Source organism: Microtus oregoni, unplaced genomic scaffold, assembly GCF_018167655.1.
Source record: "Microtus oregoni isolate MIOR12 unplaced genomic scaffold, Mior012 000007F_ref0000211, whole genome shotgun sequence".
Classification (NCBI taxonomy): Eukaryota; Metazoa; Chordata; class Mammalia; order Rodentia; family Cricetidae; genus Microtus; species Microtus oregoni.
Window position 1 is genome coordinate 9,704,821 of NW_024543066.1, and position 20,717 is coordinate 9,725,537.

At 45.7% G+C, this 20,717-nt stretch overlaps 1 protein-coding gene across 1 annotated transcript in view; it reads left to right on the forward strand.

Moving 5' to 3' along the window:
• Mypn (myopalladin) overlaps positions 1-20,717 on the forward strand; it is a 77,437-nt gene that overhangs the window by 37,087 nt on the left and 19,633 nt on the right. The window contains exons 5-10 of the mRNA XM_041655745.1: positions 2,164-2,260; positions 3,894-3,965; positions 13,057-13,198; positions 15,099-15,122; positions 17,439-17,555; positions 19,363-19,735. Of these exons, the coding sequence (XP_041511679.1) occupies positions 2,164-2,260; positions 3,894-3,965; positions 13,057-13,198; positions 15,099-15,122; positions 17,439-17,555; positions 19,363-19,735 (825 nt within the window). The remainder of the gene's footprint in view (positions 1-2,163; positions 2,261-3,893; positions 3,966-13,056; positions 13,199-15,098; positions 15,123-17,438; positions 17,556-19,362; positions 19,736-20,717) is intronic.

The following is a 20,717-nucleotide window of genomic DNA, read 5'->3' on the forward strand; positions in this document are numbered from 1 at the left end:
ACACTGTCTTCAGGAGAATGTCAACCAGGCTGCCCCCTGTCCCCTCTACATCAGGCTCTCCAAGTGGCCGGCACCTCATTCAAACAGCACAGCAATTCACTTTCAGCTTTTCCTTTAAATCATGCACCTTGTGGGATTTCCTGTTGCGAAATTCCTACTTATGGTCCACACCCAGTCCGAATGATCCCTCTCCGGATTCCCTAATAAACGTCTGTTCAGCCATGTGATCATTGCACCTCTTTTGGGGGCCCCCGGGTTCTGTTACAAAGGCTGATGGGTACGAGTGTTGATCTACAAGTTTCAATAAGTAGAAGAGATCTCATGTATTCATTTGCTTTACTTGTTACCGCAAAGGTTTTAGCTTCACTTGTACACAACAGCGACCAGATTAACTGTGACTTAAGCAACATTGGTATTCATTTCTCATTTACATCCAGATCAGGATTTGTCTGGCAAACAGGCTTCTCAATCTACTGGGTACCAGCATGGGACATCATAGGTCTCCTGTGGCCGGATCCGTGGCCGCTTCTTCTCATGCTAACATGCTGTCCCATCTCCTTAGTAAGAACGGAAGGCATGACAGACACGCCCACCCTCCTTTTGAGTCATCTCTCTTAAGCCGCACACATCACTCTCGCTCATGGCCCATGTCCAGGAAGTCATCCTAGGGACACACCTAGCCACAGCGAAGGTTAAGAAATTCTCTTTGTGTGGAGTAGCTGTGTGAGAAACCACGACGCTCCTGTTGTAGAGGGAAACACGCTGTGGAGACAGCGATAGCCCATGGGATTTCGCTCCTTAGAGCACATGCTGCCTGTCTGGAGGGAAATTCATTCTGTTTCCTCACAACCTTCCTCGGCTGTGTAGGGATCCCACAGGCATCCATACTGAGTGTGGAGAAACAAGGACATGCTAATCTTCTGATGGAGGTTAGCTCTTTAACCCTCCTAAAAGACTGACGGGCTGTGAGTCGCTGTTTACCCATTGTAGAGTTGAAGAAACTGAGAGGCAACATCCAGAACAAAGAAAAGGTAGCCTCCTGTCAGTGACCACAGGTCTCCACGGGCCATAGGTGAAAGGCCTGTGGTCAAGATCTTGAGGGCCCTTTAAACCCAACGCTTACTGTTTCCCAGTGCTCTTTGGGACGACCAGAGTCTTCCATCGAGAGGACAGCCTTTCCCTCTGCCTTAGGCTATCTCTCTCGCCAGGTTCTCTGGCTACATCCTCAGACCTCTATCTTCCTCACAAAATTAATTTTCCTTCATCCTCCCTCTCAAGAGTACTTCCTGGTTCAACACTCTTAAGTTAAATTGTATAAATTTGAAGAGCTTGTCAACTTCGGGATATTTCTACGTTATGCCAGGGCAAAATCCAAGACACCACGATTTATAAAGCCGAGCCTCTTGTTTTCTTCCTTGCCCAAAATGGAAAGGGTAGGAGCTAGGGTGTAGCTCAGTTGATGGAGCGCTTGCCCTAAGCACAAAGCCCTGAATCTGATCCCCAGTACCCCATAAAACAGGCATGGTGAGTCATGCCTATAATCGGAGCCCTCAGAAGGTAAAGACAAAAGGGTCAGACGTTCAAAGCCCCCCTCAGCTACATAGCCAGTCCAAGGCCAGCAGAAAGAGAGAGAGAGAGAGAGAGAGAGAGAGAGAGAGAGAGAGAGAGAAATTTAGTGGGCAGACATTTAATCTCAGCATTTGGGAAGCAGAAGCAAGCGGATCACTGTGGCTTCAAGGCCAGCCTAGCCTACAAAGGGAAACCCTGTCTCAAAAGAGAAAGTAAAAAAATAAAGGAGAGGGCAGGAAGAGAAAGAAGAAAAGAAAAAAAGAAATGAGAAGTACAATAGAGAAATTAGCAGCAAAATAGATCTTCGAAAATTATCTCCAGCCTGTGCTGTGTCCATCACTGGTGAATCTCAGGTCACTGTAGATATGTCTGAATCGCTAGCCATACCCCAAGCAAAGAATCCAAGGTTAAGAATGTCGTCTTCATGCATGTTGCCCAACAGAATGTGTAGAACGAAACGTTGGTGAAAACTTGCAGAATACTGTCAAAGCCTTGCTCTAGCCAACAGCAAGCAATGCTGGCATTCCTGGCTTTGCTGACTTTCACAAGCAGCTCTAGTTCTGTGTTATAATCTATATTTTAATGATTTCTCAGAATCCAGAAGCCAAATGAATTGTCATCTCCTCCCACTACCTCTGCAGCCATTCCTCCAGTAGCCCAAGGCCAGCCCAGGGTGTCCACCGTCCAGCAGGTACGAATCTAGGTTGAGCGCAAGTGACCATGACCACCTTGCATGGAAAGGTCATGCCCACTGCTGTAATTGATCATTAAGTAATCGCTTTGTCCTTCGGCTGCATGAGCTCAGTGCTTCCGATGGCTTTGGGAACCTAGTCTCCTCCTTGGGAAAACAACATAGGAAAAGAGACGTTTCACAAGTTGGTATCTGGCAACCCCATTTTATAAAAAGTGCTGATCATATGTGAACCAATGGGTGTACATCTTAACTTCATTTCATGGAAAATGAAATAATTCTATTTCCTAAGACAAAAAGGAAGTAGTTTTTCTTTTTTTCAAAAAAGGGTAAAGACTCATATCTTTCCAGTTGATGATAGTGTTTATTATAAAACACTCTGTATAGAAGCATATTAAGTAAAAACTTAAATGTGGTTGATAGTTACATGGCTGCGGCAGACTGAGGGGCCACTGGCAGTGGCACCAGGATTTATCCCTACTGCATGTACTGGCTTTTGGGGATCCTATTCTCTTTGGATGGATACCTTGCTCAGTCTAGACATAGTAAGGAGGACCTTGGACTTTCCCCAAAGCAATGTGCCTTACCCTCTCTGAGAAGTGGATGGGGGTGGGATGGGAGGGTGTGTGGAGAGAATGGGAGGAGGAGAGGGAGTGGGAACTTAGATTGGTATTTTTTTAATAAATTAAAAAAACAAAAACAAACTAACAAAAAACTTTAATCAGAGCTGGAGAGACGGCTCAGTGGTTAAGATGCAGTGGGCAGCTCACAACTAACCCTAACTCTGGTTCCTAGGGATCCAGCTGCCCCTTCTGGCATCCGTGGGCTCCTGCAGACATATGCACAAACAGAGATACATACCTACACATATAATTAAAATTAAATCTTAAGGGGGCTGGAGAGGTGGCTCAGAGGTTAAGAGCATTGCCTGCTCTTCCAAAGGTCCTGAGTTCAATTCCCAGCAACCACATGGTGGCTCACAACCATCTGTAATGAGGTCTGGTGCCCTCTTCTGGCCTGCAGGCATACACAGAGACAGAATATTGTATACATAATAAATAAATAGATAGATAAATAAATATTTTAAAAAAATTAAATCTTAAAAAAACAATCAACTTTAGTCAAGCTTGTATCTCTACACCCTATCCTAAGATGAATCTCCTGTCAATAGTAATAATTGCTAGGAGAGACTTCCAGGCATTTCCTGCTCAGGTATACATGTACTTTAAAACATGAAATTATACTTTCTAAATGTATTTGCTGCATGTCAATAATAATCTAAACAAATACATTTTGATATATTTTGAGAATTACTTATCTAACGTTGAGTCCAAGTCCCTTGGTTTTTAAACAATGATTTGTGTAGCTCCAGGGACTTGAGCCCTCTTCAGAGTAGGGCTAGTTACCTGGACCATGTGGGTGGGAGAAGTGTAATTTTATAGCCAGCCTGACCTAGGAAGAAATGCAATCGGTTCAGTCTCCAATCTCAAGTCTATGATTTGTGAATTTATAAAACACTGGTCTTTTGATTTGAGATTAATTTTATATAACGAAGTCTGTAGATTGGTTATCTCAGTCTGTCCATGCAGCAACCCTGGGGACAATGAACGTATTGTTGGTTCTCTTCTTACAGTGTCAGAGTCCCACCAACTATTTGCAAGGACTGGATGGAAAGCCTATCATTGCGGCTCCAGTGTTTACAAAGGTAATCAAATAAGACTGCTTTCTTTCTGCCAGGGCTTGAGACACCAGGGAATCCAGACAAAGGGCCTAAGATCCTCTGATTTTATCTCAGGATTTGTCTTTTGGAAGTACAGTGTAGGATTTAAGGGTTTCTGTGTTTTGGTCGTTTCTATCGCTTCATGTCTAGCCCCAGGCTTATTTATTTTATTTTACTTTTTTTTTTTTTTTTTTTTTTGGTTTTTCGAGATAGGGTTTCTCTGTGGCTTTGGAGCCTGTCCTGGAACTAGCTCTATAGACCAGGCTGGTCTCGAACTCACAGAGATCCGCCTACCTCTGCCTCCCGAGTGCTGGGATTAAAGGCGTGCGCCACCATCGCCCGGCTATTTACTTTACTTTTTGAGATGGGATCTCAGGTGTCCCAGGCTGGCCTTGAACTTGCTATGTAATTTAAGATAACCTTGAACTCCTGATGCTCTTTCCCTCAATCTCTTGAGTGCTGGGATTACAGGTGTATACAGTTATACCCATTTTATTCGTTGCTGGGAATTGAACTCAGGTCAGAGCCTGTGTGTATTAGGCAAGTAGCTCCGCCAGTTAAGCTAGCAACATCCCCATCCCTTCTTTTCTCTCTCCTTCCTTCCTTCCTTCCTCCCTCCCTCCTTTCCTCCCTCCCTCTCTCCCTCCCTCCCTTCCTCCCTCCCTCTTTTCCTTCCTTCTTTCTTTCCTTTTTTTTTTTTTTTTTTTTGAGACAAGGTTTCTCTGTGTAGCCCTGGCAGTCCTAGAACCCACTCTGTAGACCAGGCTGGCCTCGGACTCATGCAGATCCGCCTGCCTCTCCCTCCCGAGTGCTGGGATCAAAGGTGTGCACCACCACTGCCCGGCTGCAAACTACCCTTGTCATGCCACTTCTCTCCTCCAGAACTCTCCTCTTTGTTAGGAAGGGGAAAGCCCTTCCTTGTCATGTAGCTAGAAGACACTCAGGCTCAGCACCGAGATCACCTGGTGAAACAGAACAAGAAATCCAAAACTGACAATGAGCTTTTCTGCTCTAATCTGGCTGAGTCATGTCAGGCAGAGTGGGTACCATCATCGGGCAAGCAGTAGGTCTCATTGTTGGCCCAGGCATCACGGGCACGTGGCCTCCCATGGGTGGCCTCATTCTGGGAGCAGGAGGGCCACTCATTGGCATCCAGGGAAAACCTCCCATGTGGGGTGCAGGCCTCTTGCCAGGGCAAGGAGGACCCAGGAGACCTGGGGTCGGGGGAGGTGGGATCATGGCCCCTGCAGGAGGAGGAGGAGCGGAGAGTGGACCTGGAGGCGTCTTTCCTTGTTGAAATGTAGCTGTTGTTTCCTCAGTCAGGCTCCAGGTCTGCTCCTACTAATACATTGGTATTAGTCTTCAATGTTCGCTTTGTGTTTCTGACCGCTGCCGTGTCTTCCTCATAGATCACGTGTAAGAGACACCTCACAGCCCTCACAATAAAACTTAGGCATGTTGCTCCTCAGGCCATTGGCTACCCAGTTCCTCATTGCCCCAAGTCTCAGATTTCTTTTTTTTTCTTTTTTTTTTTTGTTGTTGTTGGTTTTTTAGATTTCTAATAGCAGTTCTTGTCACGAGGAAAGTGTACTCCCTGCTAACCACTCCGACCTTTATGGTATTCTAGAGGTTGTTAAATAGTCACTCTGGACTCAGCTGACAAGGCGCCGGCTACTTGTTCTTCTAGAGACATATCCTGACTTTCAGGAGGATCTGGCTGTGGGGCTGGTCTTTGGTGCTCAAGAAAACAGAGCTAAGTCATTTTAGGAGATTTAACATAAAGCCTGGTTTAGGACAAAGAGCTCACTCTTCTGTTCCTTGGTATTAGCGGCTGTAGACTCACCAAATTTTGAATCACACGGTCTTTGTATTTTGAACTTGAAAATTCAGTTAGAGATTTTCATTTACAAAGGAAAAATCCAAGGAAGGGTCAGAGAGATTAAACTAAGATTCAGCCAATATCGCAGGACTAGTTAATGGTAGAATCAGGAGGAGAAACAAGTTTTCCCGCTTCTAAGAAGATGATTCTTCTGTGTGCGGCACACACTGTTGCTCAAGACGATGAGTTCAAAGGTTTTAAAAAAAAATACATCACACTGGATTTTTTTCATGTTATAAAGATCAAATGTAACATCTTCATGATGTTCTTCTTAGTATGAACAGCACATGTAAGCCCAAAGAGATATTAGTTGTGGCTGATCTTGTTCTCCAAGGGTCATTGATAATGTCTGGGAACACTTTTGGCTGCCACACGAGAGGGCTGTGCTAACGGCATTCAGAGATGTTGTTGAACACAGTACAGCACCCAGGGTGCCAGCCCCCCAAAGCGAAGAATCATCTAACGCTACATCTCTAGACTGCCCAAGATAGGGAGCCCTGATTAAAAAAAAAAAAAAAAAAAAAACAGAAAATCTGGACTTTTCTAGCAGCACTGATACCCTCGATGGATCCACAACTGTCCCAGAAGGGGGGGTTCGGCCATATTGGATGAGATCATCCAAGCTGGCTTCCCTAAATCCATTACAGTCTAGAGTAATCCCTGTTTACTCGTTTTCACATTGAGTAGGCGCATTTCCTGATGTGAATAAGGTATCTATTTTTTTAGGTTTGTTTAATAGTCTGCCTCTGGTGTTTTAGCCTCTCTACTGTAAAAGACTGGAAGTAGGAAAATACCATGTTATGATTTAGTGGACACAAGGTTCTGAAGAGGAATTGTGGATGGACTGTGTGTGTGTCTGTGTGACTCTGTGTGTGTGTGTGTGTGTGTATCAGTGTGCCTGTGTGTTTATTGGTGTGCTCATGTGTGTGTATCTATGTATGTGCATCTGTTGTGTGTGTTACAGTTAGTAGATATATTTTTGCCCTCTCTTATTGACACTGCTAAGCCATCTAGCCTTAAGAGACAGCATAAAAGTGACACAGAAATATAACATTTGTCACGCCCGCTTGTCACGGGTTACAGACAGTGCCAATTCTTCAAAAGTAGCTGAACTACCAAATACTCTCCAATAGTCTCCTTTCTCCCCATTCTCAGCACCTACCACTGTTTCATTTCAAATCTTAGGTGTGCTAAGAGCTCTATCTCCCAGAGTGCATGCCTTGTATGCTCATTATAGGTAAAGCTTTTTATAGTTTAGGATTTTCCCAACCACTCTGAAAGCTACATATGATGTGCAGATAGAAGTTTAAAAGGTGAAGTCTGGCACACTGACACAGGCCTCTAATGCTAACAGTTGGCAGACTGAGACAGAAAGAGGCTGTTCGAGACCAGCCTGGGCTATGTAGAAAGATCCTTTCTCAAAAACTGAGTTCGATTAATCCCAGCACTCGGGAGGCAGAGACAGGCGGATCTCTGGGAGTTCGAGGCCAGCCTGGTCTACAAGAGCTAGTTCCAGGACAGGCACCAAAGCTACAGAGAAACCCTGTCTCGGAAAAAAAGAAAAAAAAGAAAAAAAAAAAGAAAAGAAAAACTGAGTTCGAATGGTTTCCTTTAAAAATCTGGGTTCAGAGTATAGTTCAGTGGTTAAGTGCTTACCTAGCAAGCACAATCCCCTGGGTTTAACCCTCAGCACAAGAGGAGGAGGAAAGGGAAAGAGAGAGAAAGAATCAGATAGGACCCTTTAATAGTCTTTATATTTAATTTCCAAGATCAATCCAAGCATTCGTATTAACTGCTTTACTGGGGTGTCTGAACACCTCTCTCTGATTAGATGTTCTAATTGGCAGATGAAAATGCCTTTGACAAATGAAAGTGGAAAAATGAATTGATCATTAGATTCGGTGAAATCTATAAAAACTATTAGCCTGCTGATGGGAACCCAGCTCAGACGCACACTGTGAGGAGGTTTCCTCTGCCCTCTGAATGTGAGCTCTCGCCTCCATAAATGGGATTGTCCGGGGACACGGGGCAGCAGGGTAGGCTGGGGTTCAGATTCCAGAGAGACTTATCAGCTACAGTGTGCTTGCGTTAGTCTCTGTCAGCGAGAGCAGGGTTGAGGTCACAGCCGCTGCCCCTGTCATTAGCGAGTTTCTGAGTCACGGTTACCAAGGATGGTATTTCGCCACCAAGTGATGATAGCAGGTGATTTGCATAAATCCATCCAGGTTATTCTGTCTCTGTCTCTCTCTTCAGGGACTTCTGGTGGCATGGTTCCTGTGACTCACTCTCTATACGGTCCAACAAAGCATTTCTTTGCCAATGATGGCGAGTTGTCATTTTTCAAAGGCATTGATTAGAGAGTTTTATCTAACTTCTTTTTCCTTCTTTGATGATCTTACTTTTATAGAAGGTTTAAGTGAAAAGGAGAATTGCCCGGCCAAATAGTGACAGAGTTAAGAGCAGACTATGGGGTTCTGAGTTTACTCAGAGAGGGGGTGCCTGTGCCTCTTGTTAGGTGTGCATTGAGTGTGTGCTTATGAATGCTAGGCCCTGCTCTGCCTGGGAGCCACATCCATAGCCCTCCTGTTGTTGTTGTTGTTATTGTTTTAGACTGAGCCTCACTGTAGCCCAGGCTGACCTTGAACTCTCTAAGTAGCTGTGGCTGACTTTGAACCTTTGGTCCTCCCACTTCCACCTCCTGAATGCCAGGGTTGCGAGATATTTGTGCCCACACCCGGTTTATGCAGTAATGGGAGCCAAGCCCAGGGCTTTGTGCCTGCTAGGCAGCCTCTGTACCAACTGAATTACCCCCTGAGCCCACTGTCTGTGTTTTGTTTCTTTTAATTTTTTATAGAGTTATTCACTTATGGGAGGTTGGGGTGGGTACAATACATGCGTGACGTTAGAGGCAATTTACAGGAGTCAGTTCTGTCCCCCAACCCTGTATGTTCCAGGGATGGAACTTAGGTTGTCAGCCTTGGCGACAATCGCCCTTCCACGTGGAGCCGTCTCGCCATCTTTCCTGTGTTTTGAAACAGTCTGTGTACGGTGCTAGACCACCCTTCCTCCCCTGGGCATCACCAGAAACACTTCGTTCTGCTTATGAAGAGAACAGCATTCACACTTCTGGGGTGTGGAGGGAGGGAGGTGACCAAATTAGAATCTTGCTCCTGTCGCCTCCCACTCAATGGCAGCTGCCCTGGCGGGCTTTCCAGGCTGCGGCAGCCCTGGCTCTGGCTGCTTCAGCAGTAATTTGAAGAGCATAAGGGGGCAGGGGAAGTGAGAGTTTCAAGAGCCCTACGTTATATAACAGCAGAGGCAGGAAACCGGGAAATAACTGGGCCAGTGGCCAGATCCAGGTTTCTGAGGACTTCAGGGTCCTTCCCAAATCACCGAATCCAGAGACTTACTCTGCCTGGAGTACCTGTGGCAACCAAGTAGCAAAGGGTCTTCTTTCTGATTTTTTTGTTACGTGTGTGTGTGTGTTGCTCACAACATGGACCAAGTGTGAAGGTCATAGGACAACTTGTGGGAGTCAGTTTTTTCCTTCCCTCATGTAGACATGTCCTGGGTTTGAACTCAGATCCTCAGGCTTGGTGGCAAGCCCCTTTACCTGCTGAGCCTTCTCCCCACCTCCCATTGGTCTATATCAGTACCTCTTTCTGGGCCAACTCCAGCCTAAGGCTCTGTACACAGTCACCTGCGTCATGCCCAAAGATGCAGAAACATCTGGATTTTCAAATGATAAATAAAAAAATGAACCTTGGAGCTATTCTTACAAATATGTATATATTTTATTTTATGTGTGTGAGTGTTTTTGTCTGCATATATGTATGGTACCCCATGCATGCCTGGTGTCCAGGGAGGCCTGAAGAGGGCACTAGATCCCCTAGAACTTTAGTTACAGACAGTTGTGAGCCACCATGTGGATGCTAGGAATCAAACCCAGGTTCTCTGCAAGAACAAGTGCTCCTAAGTGATAATGCATTTTAGCCAAGCCTGGAGCTGCTGTTTTTTTCGTTTTTTTTTTTTTTTTTTTTTTTTGGTTTTTTCGAGACAGGGTTTCTCTGTGGCTTTGGAGCCTGTCCTGGAATTAGCTCTGTAGACCAGGCAGGTCTCGAACTCACAGAGATCCGCCTGCCTCTGCCTCCCGAGTGCTGGGATTAAAGGCGTGCGCCACCATCGCCCGGCTTGGAGCTGCTGTTTCCGAAGGTATCCTTGCACTGTGTTTGCCAGCTGAGATCCTCTAAGCAAGAGCCCATGTTTGTAACACCTGACACAGGGCAGGGACAAGGCAGGCACATGGTCAAATTTACCCTGTGGTAAATGCTTCTATTTCTGGAAGCTTCAGGAAGAACAGAACAATGGGCTCTGTGCTGACCCTCCAGACTGTCAGCTCTGTCATGAATGAGCTCGAAGATGACCTGGTTGTTGACAAATACGGCAGAGTTGTACTTTGGACACTGTTTTACCTTGGGAGGCTGTGGACTTTCGACTATAGTGACTTCAGTTCAGATCCATAATTTCTAGTAAAGATTAACTCAGCCCTTCTCAATTGAGGACCAATTGATTTATAATTTAGTGAAGTGAGATGAATGTAGTCAAGATTGAGCACCTTCTGAGTGTGTGTCTGTGTTTTGTTATTGTAACAAACCACCGAAGGCTGGGTCCTTTATTTTAATCCAAAACAGTATCACACCATTAGAAAACACCTAAGATCTACTGCTGTGATAAATGTCGTGCCATTCATGGCTTAACCAATCTGTATGTATGTGTAGCCGCATGAGCCCTCTCCTTAGGAGACTTGGTGGAAGACACAGGTTTTCCAGACTTAGTGGTGCAGGCATCTAATTCCAGCCTTCAGGCGCTGGAAGCAGGAGGAACAAGAAAGAGTTCAAAGTCATCCTCAGCTACAAGTTTCAGGCCACTTTATCTGAACAACAAAAGCAAAAACAACCACAGCAAGATACCTTCAGCTGGGGGCTGAAGAGACAGCTCAGAGGTTAAGAGCACTGACTGCTCTTCCAGAGGTCCTGAGTTCAATTCCCAGGAACCACATGGTGGCTCACAACCATCTGGAATGAGATCTGGTGCCCCCTTCTGGCCTACAGCATACATGCAGACAGACTACTGTATACATATTAATAAATAAATCTAAAAAAAAATACCTTCAGCTGTGGAGGCCGAAGAAATGCCTCAGGAGCTAAGAGCACACACTGCTCCCCAGAGGGCCCATGTTCAGAGGACCACATCAGGCGGCTCCCAGCAGCGTAAGGCTGCAACTCCAGAGACTCTGGGGCCACTCCACCCACATACGTGCACACACATGGAGTTGAAAACAAATTCTAGGAAAAGAGAAAGACGCCTCCGCAGGTAAAGGCACTTGTCTCCGAGCCCGATGACCTGTTTGATCCTCAGGCCATACATGGCAGAAGGAAAGCGCCAACCCACGCAAGTGGTCCTCTGTTATCCAAATGTGTGCCGTGACACTCACGAGCCTCTAGACACACAGTACATAGACATGCAATAGGCTTTAAGAAAAAGAAAACACTCCACAATTTGCAGGATAATGGCTGACTTCCAACAGCTTTTTCTAAGTGGCTCATAAGATAGCCGTTGGTTATCTTCCTGCTGACCGCAATGAATTTCTACCGCTTACCCTAGACATTAGCAGGCCTGCTCCCTACAATGTGGCCTTGCAGGTGTCTTGGCTGACCTCTCAAATAGAGCACAGGTCTCCACTTTCATTATCAAATGAGAAATTACAATAGCGAGATAGGGCTTCTCTCAGCTGTGGGTAACACAGCCTCCCTAGAGGGTCGTTCTGCAAGAGGGCCCTGCAGATGAGCTGAGCCACAACCCACGGGGCTTGTGGATTCTCTGTGTGTCCATATATCCATTTTATAAACCTGTCGTGTGTCATTTACACAATTCCTTCTGCCACAACCATTTCTGTTGTTGTTGTTTGTTTGTTTGTTTTTCTAGAGACAGGGTTTCTCTGTGTAACAGACCTGGTTGTCCTGGAACTCATTCTGTAGACCAGGCTGACCTCGAACTCACAGAGATCCGCCTGCCTCTGCCTCCTGAGTGTTGGGATTAAAGGAATGTGCTACCATGCCTGACTTTTTTTCCCCAGCACCATTTTTATTGGCTTGATTTCCTAACCTGTTCACCTCAGCAGTAATGAAAACTCCACTACATATTAATTCCAGAGAGATGCTGGACTGCCAATACAGGTTTCAACAGGCTCCGAAGTTGACATTTTAGCACAGAGCTTTCTCCGAGGTCAGGGAGAGGACAGAACACACAACACATGATGTCATCTGCCTTCTACCTTGTGTGGGGAAGTGAGGAATAGCTGGAATTTTCAATCCAATAGCACGTTTATGGATTCATAAACCACTCTGTGTTATTCAGGTCATGAATGGTTTCCGCAAGCCAATTTGGCACTATATAAAGAACAAAATCCTGATGTTGACGACAGTGCCCCCTGGCAGTCATAAAGCCACTGCACAGACATCTCTGAATTAATGCCAGCTGCTGTGTTCAGGCAGGCCAGAGTTCTACCTTTTGACCCTGGGACAAGACCTTGTCACCTACAAAACTCAGGCTGCAAAACTGGGCAGTTGACCCAAACCACCCTACTTTGTAGTATTTTTAAGTGGGTTTATCATTTTGTGTTAGGCGTTACTCATTGCTGTTTTGTGGGGTGGGGGGGGTGTCTATGCAGCCCACATCACTAGACAAGGGTTACAAATGTGTCAGGGCAATGCACGAAATATCAGAAGTTTTGTTTAGACAAGAATTATAAAAAACAAAAACATCCAAATTATAAGAGTGAATACAAAAGAAAACTAACAAATGAAAACAAAAATTACTAAAAAAATTATCTCCTTTATTCAAAATGTTTGACCTAGTACTTAATAAGTTTGATTAGCACTTAAATGGAGGCAAAGGCAAGAAATAATGAAGAAAGGGTCCCAGAAGGGTTGGGTGGCGCTGTCTTCCAGACTAGACTCAGACTAGACTCCCTGGCTTGACGCTGCCGGAGACGTAGATTTGCAAAGAATGCAGAGGTAGAGACGGTGTCCCTAAAATCCCACTGTGGGATGCGGTCCCTGAGCGCTCAGGTGATAACATACTCCGTGGGATGCGGTCCCCAAGCGCTTGGGTGATAACATACTCCTCTCGTCCCAGATGCTACAGAACCTGTCAGCCTCTGAGGGACAGCTGGTTGTCTTCGAGTGCCGGGTGAAAGGAGCCCCGTCCCCGAAAGTCGAATGGTACCGAGAAGGAACCTTAATAGAAGACTCTCCGGACTTCAGGATCTTACAGAAGAGTAAGTGGATGCTTTTCTGAGTCTTGCCTTTTTAGACAAGTGTTTCATATAGGTTTGTCTTTGTGTTTTTTTAACAACAAGTTAAATAGACAGTAGAAAGCCAACATAAAGGGGCAAACAGCAGGTAAGAGCACTGGGTGTTCCTCCGGAGGACCCAGGTTCAATTGCCAGCTCCCACAGGGAAGTTTACAACTGTCTGTAACTCCAGTTCCAGGGGCTCCTACGCCCTCTAGCCCCTGCACTGCAAGCTCAATGTACACAGACCAAAGCTGTGGGCAGAAACACCCATAGGCACAAAAGAACTTTTTAAAAATTTTAAACTAACATAAAAATCACTTTAAGAATTATCTCCTAAGAATAAATTGTATTCTGTTGGTATATATTCTCCAAGATTTCTCTATACATATTTTTAATTTAAAAAGATATATATCTTTATTAATTACTTAATTATATATATAATTGATTTTACTTTTTGAGATGGGATCTCACTGTGTAGCTCTGACTGACATTGAGTTATGTAGACCAGACTGGGCTTGAACTCACAGATTCATTCTCCTGCCTCTGCCTCCCAAGTGTCAGGACTAAAAGCATGTTCCACCACGCCCGACTACAGCTGCTTTTTTTTTTACACAAAAGTTCATAAACACCTTTCCATATTAATATAGCTTTCTTACTTTTATTTATTATTTTAGAGTTTAGTTACACTATGTATTGTATGTGTGCATACATGTACTACCGCATACCTATGAGGGCGAGGACAAGTTGCGGGCAGAGTTTCCCACTTCCAGCGTGTGTGTCCTGAGGATTGAGCCCAGGTGACCGGCCTTGGTGACAAGTGCTTTTACCCACTGAACCATTTTGACAGCCATAATTATAATGGTTTTCTTTCTTGCAGTAGAAAGGATTGAACCCAGGACCTTCTGCATGCCAGGCAAGAGTTCTGCCTCTAATCTAGTCTAAGACATGGGCCGGTGAGATGGCTCCGTGGATAAAGCTGCCAGCCTTCTAGGCTGACAACTTGGCTTCAATCCCCAGACCCGTACAGAGGAGGAAGTGAACTGACTTGGGAAGACTTTTCCTCTGACATGCATGGGGGCAGCAACGGTGATAATTTTGCACACCGTTTAGCTGAGAAAAGACAAACGCTTCCATACTTCTGCGTATTGTGTAGAAGCAGATGTGCCGCAGATGCGCAGTATTTGCTGAATGCCTACGATCGGATAGATGTCTGTGGAACACCTGTACTTAGTGGTAGGCACTTGGAGGAAAACCAAACAATTGTAAGATGGTGGACTGGCCTTCCAGGATCTTTTCCATGTCCTTAGGATCTTAAGCTTACAAGCTTATTGAAGGAAGAAGATACGTTTTAGAGGCCCTGGAGGGCCCAGAGCCAAGAGATATTTCTCAAACATCATAAACTTTCTCCCAGGTGAAGCAAGTCATGGGCCAGTGGATGATTCAGCAGGTAGAGGCTCCCAACTTCAAGCCTTAAGACCTGAGTTTTATCCCGGATTCCACAGGACGGAAGGGAAGAGCTGAGTCCTGTAAATTGTCCTCTGACCTCCACATAATTGCTGTGGCTTGCACAAGATAGATAGATAGATAGATAGATAGATAGATAGACAGACAGACACTAGTCCTTTGAATCCCTTTGGCATTCTTCCCTGCCCGCGGGTCTGAAGCTCATGTTCACTGAAGCATCACTGAGCAGCCTCCAGCTGTCCCTCTGTGACCTTATTGAGGTCACCTGTACTTGGGTTATTACTTAACCTTGACAGATTGTCCTTATCCCTTCACCCCCAAGTAAGTCAGACACAGAGACTCTACCGGAAGCTTCTGAAGGAAACGTAGCTTCTCAGTAAAGTAGACACTCATGACCTTTTGTTTTTTCTCCCTTTAGAACCTCGGTCCATGGCAGAACCAGGTAAAGTTTGTCTCAATGCTAACTTACTAACGTGTGATGAGTGGTTTGAGATACACATATGTGGAAACATAATCATTCTAAAAGTGTGAAAGCAGTCAAGAAAAGGTGAAAATAGAAAGTTCTAGAAAGATCCAAATGAACTCTAGCTGTTATTGTAGAAGTGGGGGAGAGGGGTATGCTCAAATTTTCATATCAATTTAATATCTGATATTAGTATAGTTAATTTTCTTTTTTTTGTTTTTTAAAATATTTATTTATTTATTATGTATATAATATCCTGTGTACATATATGCCTGCAGGCCAGAAGAGGGCACCAGACCTCATTACAGATGGTTGTGAGCCACCATGTGGTTGCTGGGAATTGAACTCAGGACCTTTGGAAGAGCAGGCAATGCTCTTAACCGCTGAGCCATCTCTCCAGCCCCAGTATAGCTAATTTTCTGTGTTCCTGGGGCTGTTTTCCCTGTGACCATCACTCCCACTCATTTTATGCTCTCCTCGAAATGGGGCTCGGAATTTCTTTGATGTCTGATTCCTCAGCTTTTGTGTCTCTCAAACTTAGTAGACGAGAGGCTGAGAATATTGATCATTGAGAACACTTGCCTAGCTTACTCAAAGCCGTGGGTTTGAACCCCAGAACGAGTCAAAACAAAACAAAGAAATACTTTATAGACCAGATTCAGGAACGTGCTGAAATTAAATACAGCGCGTGTGCTGCTTCTTGAGTTGGTTTTGGAGAACGCTGAAGCAGAAGTGAGAGCCGTGAGGCATTTGCCATAGACGGAGCGAGCCATTTACAAAGCAGAGCCCTCAGGCTGTCTTTGTGGCTCTGGGTGAGGAGACAGTTGGCAATGCCATTGCAATTCTCTTCTAACAGCACGGGCATTCCGGAAGGAAGCACAGACCATCTGTATCTCATACCTACGCTAGACCATAGGGCGTAGAATAAAGACCTAAGGACTAACCAGCGTTGCCTGCCGTGGCCTCCTGGGAAGTTTTAGACAGTGGCTCTCAACCTTCCTGATGCAGGACCCTTTAATACAGTTCCTCATGTTGTGGTGACCCCCAACCATAAAATTATTTTCATTGCTGCTTCATAACTGTAATTTTGCTACTGTTCTGAATCATAACATAAATATATCTGTTTTCCGATGGTAGTAGGTGACCCCTGTGAAAGGGTCATTTAACCCCCGGAGGGGTTGCAACCCATAGGTTGAGAACCGCTTCGCTGGAGGATTCTAGTTGACTTAAATCAGTCAGCATGAAGTCCTGAGATGCCAAGCGTCCCCTAACACAGCTGTTTTAGTAATTTTGTTTTAATGACCCTGTTCGTCTCCAGTTTTCAAAAACATCTAACTGCATTAATTTCAGGATCTAGTCATTTCTGAGAATTACCTGTGTCGTCACTCTCAAGACTCCATACTGTGTATCAGGCTGATCCATGGGTGTGACTATGCCATTCCAAAGGGAGATGGCTCTTCCATCTCCTCTCCCCTGAAATCTCTCTCCCTCTCTCTCTCTCTCTCCCTCTCTCTCTCTCTCTCTCTCTCTCTCTCTCTCTCTCTCTCCCAGCAAATTGCTACTACTTAAACAAAGTAGCCTTTGACTGTCCAATTTTTTGTGCTGCTGGGGATCAAACCCAGGATCTCACGCAGGAGCTCTCTCACCAAGATGCACCCCACCACCACCCCAGCCCTTCTGGCCAGTTTTAAACTGTGGCCTTTGTTTTAAATGATCTCACTGTGAAATTTCCCCATGAAACCAACGAGAGACTGGGGTTCGGAAAACTGTTTCATTAATTTTTCTGTTACACACACACTTCCTTTCCCTTCAACCCCCGCCCAATGTGTTTTTGTGACTTCTTACTAGTTAATTGTTAGTTAATTTTTGTCATCTGGATTGATGACATAGAAACAGAATGTGTATTATGGGCAACCACTGGTCTTGGTTCATCCTCGATGGCAAATGCTGAAGAGAATAAGAAATCAGGAGTTCGAGGCCAACCTGTGCCGCCCCTTTGGGGGATGTAGCTCAATCGTTAGAGGGTTCCCCTAGCGTTGTATCCAACGCATCATCTCCAAACCGTCTTGTCAGTACCCAGCCTGTCAGCATGAGCCGTTGGTCTATGTATCTGGACTCTTTCAGCCTCCTAACCGGTCAGTTTGCTCCAATAGTTACCCGGTGCAGCTGTTTTCAAAGAACTAATGAAGTCAGCCCCTATGTCAATGTTTATAGAACCTCCATTTGGTATCATTTAGTCTCACAACTCCGTCTCCGCGATTAGGTCGTTAACTTTTCTGTCTTACTGGCACACAGAGGAGATCTGCACTTTAGTCATTGCTGAGGTGTTTTCGGAAGATTCCGGATGCTTCACGTGCACCGCAAGCAACAAATACGGCACCGTGTCCAGCATTGCCCAGTTGGACGTGAAAGGTGAGCGCCCCCTAGCGGTTAGACTGGGAGTGGTAACTTCAGAGTCTTTTTGTAGTTTCTGTTTTTGTTTTTTGAGACATGGTTTCTCTATTTAGCCTTGGCTGTCCTGAAACTCACTCTGTAGACCAGCCTGGCTCCAAACTCACAGAGATCCACCTGCCTCTGCCTCCTGAGGAGTGAGTCTAAGGGTGTGTGCCACCAATGCCCAGTTCAGAGTATCTTTCTTTCTGATTCATGTATGGATCATAAAGATTCAGATTACCTGCTGTGTAAGTGTGCGGTCAAAACCTGTTGTGGAAAGGCAATGAAGTGCAAGACTGACTGAAAACAAGATTTTAAATTGGGGCTTGGCGAAATGACTCAGCAGTTAAGAAGAGCCCTGGCTAGACTTCCCGAGGACCAAGGTCCGACGTCCAACATTCACAGGGCAGCCTCACAGCCATCCGTTACTCCAGAACCAGGCTATCCAGCACCCTCTTCTGGCCTCCAAGGGCACTGCATACATGTAGGGCACGCATACATACAGGCAAAGCACTCACACCTAAAATAAAGTATCTCTGAAAATTTTTGATTATTAAGGAAGTTGTTCCTGGGGGCTGGTGATAAGATGGCTCAGCAGGTAAAGGTCCCTCCCACTAAGCCTGACTGATAGAATTCAGTCCCCTAGACCTACACAGTGCAAGAGGAACACTGATTCCAGCCAGTTGTCCTTTGACCTCCTCCCTCCCATTTTGGCATGCCTGCATGACTGTATACACACATGCACAAAATAAACTAATAACAGTGTGAAGGAAAATGTTCTTGTGACTGCAGACTATAGTTCAGCTGGTGGAGTGCTTGCCTAGCAAGCCCGAAGCCCCGGGTTCTTCTCCAGCTCTGCGTAAACCAGACCATAAGGTACATGCCTGTAATCCCAGCACTGGGAATGCGAAGGCAGGAGAGGTCATTGGCAACAGAGTGAGTTCAAGGTCAGCCTAGGATACCTGAGGCCCTGTCTCCAAGAAACATTTATGGACAATGTCCATTTTCCAAGTTCTCATTCCCCTTGCAGCCACAGCCTTCTCAGTGGCCCTGCTGTCTCTTCATAGCTCCCGAGAAAGCAGCTCTGTGGCTTTATATAAACCACTCAGATTCTTAAGAGTACTTCAAGGGGTTGGAAGGTATTCAGTAGGTGAAGTGCTTGATTCACGAGCTCGAGCGCCTGGGTTCAGTGCCCTGGATCTACGTGCAAAAGTCAGGCATGGTAGCCTATGCTTGTAATCGCTGCCCTGGGGAGAAAGAGATCTCCTGAAGTCTTCCTTTGGCCTCCACATGTACACACACACACATATGTAAAACACACACACGTAAAACACACAGAACATAGCCAGGTGTGGTGGCACAGACCTTTAATCCCAGCACTCAGGAGGCAGAGGCAGAGAAATCTCTGTGAGTTTGAGGCCAGCCTGGCCTACAGAGTGAGTTCCAGGGCAGGGCTGTTACACAAAGAAACCCTGTCTTGTAACAAAACAAATCAAAATAAAACCCAGAATGCCTAGATTCTGGAGGTAGGGACTCAGGGAGTCGAGCCCACCCACACGCTCAAATAAACCAAGCCTGTATTCCACAGCACTACATGCATGCACTCAGATATTCAATTCAGTTTTCCTAACATCTTCACCATTCTTGAAAGCTCTTGAGCAAGCATCTTCCTGGTGTGTGTTTCCATGGACTGATATTTTCCTACTTGTGCCCTAGCTCCAGGTGACACTTTCGGCTCAGTCCTCTTGGTGGCCTCCAGCTCAAGTTAATCTAATTGTCCTTTCAGGAAATGAAGACCTCAGCGATAACGGGGCTCTTCACTCCACCAACTCAACTACCACCCTGGCTGTGGCTGAGCAACAGCCCTCCCCACCCAACCTAGAGCCTCGTTCTGAGGAACAGCCCCCAAAGCCAAAGCTTGAAGGGGTCCTGGTGAACCATAACGAGCCCCGCTCCAGCTCCAGGATCGGGCTACGGGTGCACTTCAACCTGCCAGAGGATGACAGAGACAGTGAGGCCTCCTCTGGCAGTGGAGCAGCCAACGCCAGCCACACTAGGCCCAACTCCTTCCCTGAGAAGTTCAACGGACAGGAAACCAGGACCCCAGAGCCTTCCTCACCTGTCAAAGAGCCCCCTCCCGTCCTGGCTAAACCCAAACTGTAAGTAAAAATAGAAAGAATGACTGTGAGTGTCTGTGTGCCTTCCATGTGTGAAAAGACTGTTGATTCGTTCTCAGCAGCCCAGACCTGAATAATCACACAGAAGCTAGGTTAATTACAACGCTGTTGGGCCAATGTCTCAGGCATATTTCTAACTAGCTCTTACATCTTAAATTAACCCATTTCTATTAATCTGTGTATCGCCGCGAGGCTGTAGCCTACAGGTAAGGTTCTGGCATGCGGTGTCTTTCTCCTTTGGCAGCTACATGGCGTCTGCTTGATTCCACCTACTCCCATGAGTCTGACCTAAAAATTATAGAGATGGGGGCTGGCAGGATGGCTCAATTGGATAAAGGTGCTTGCCATACAAGCCTAAAGGCCCAGGTTCAAGACCAAGATTCAATCCCTGGGACCCATGTGGTAAAAGAAAAGCCACTCTCACGAGCATCCTCTGGCCTCTGCACACACACGTGTATACATACATAGGTGTGTGCACGCATGCACACACACACAAACACACTAAAAATTAAATTTAAAAATGTTAATAGTAGAGCTGGGCTGGGGATGTAGCTCACTTACCAGAGCGCTTGCCTAGGGTGCAGGGTTTGAGCCCCGGCACTGCAGTAGGGGAAGTCAGGCACACCTGCAAACACTTAGCAGGTGGAGGCAAGAGGATCTGATATTCAAGGTCAACTTCAATTTCACACAGAGTTTGAGGCCAGCCTGGGCTTCTTGAGATCTTGCCTCAGACCCAAGCAAACAAAAGACAGAGTTGGAAAACATAATTCCAAGAGAGAAAGCAGACAATGAGTGCCGTGCAGAGCAGACGTCTTTGCGTCCCCATAAATGCGCTTTTCCACTCTTCCTCATTATTAACATTCCACCCACACAGTGTGGCTCCTAAATTTGGGAAATGCCTGTCTAATGAGTTCTCTAGGTAAAGCATTTCTGGACTTTTCCCAGAATAGTATACTCTTTCTTG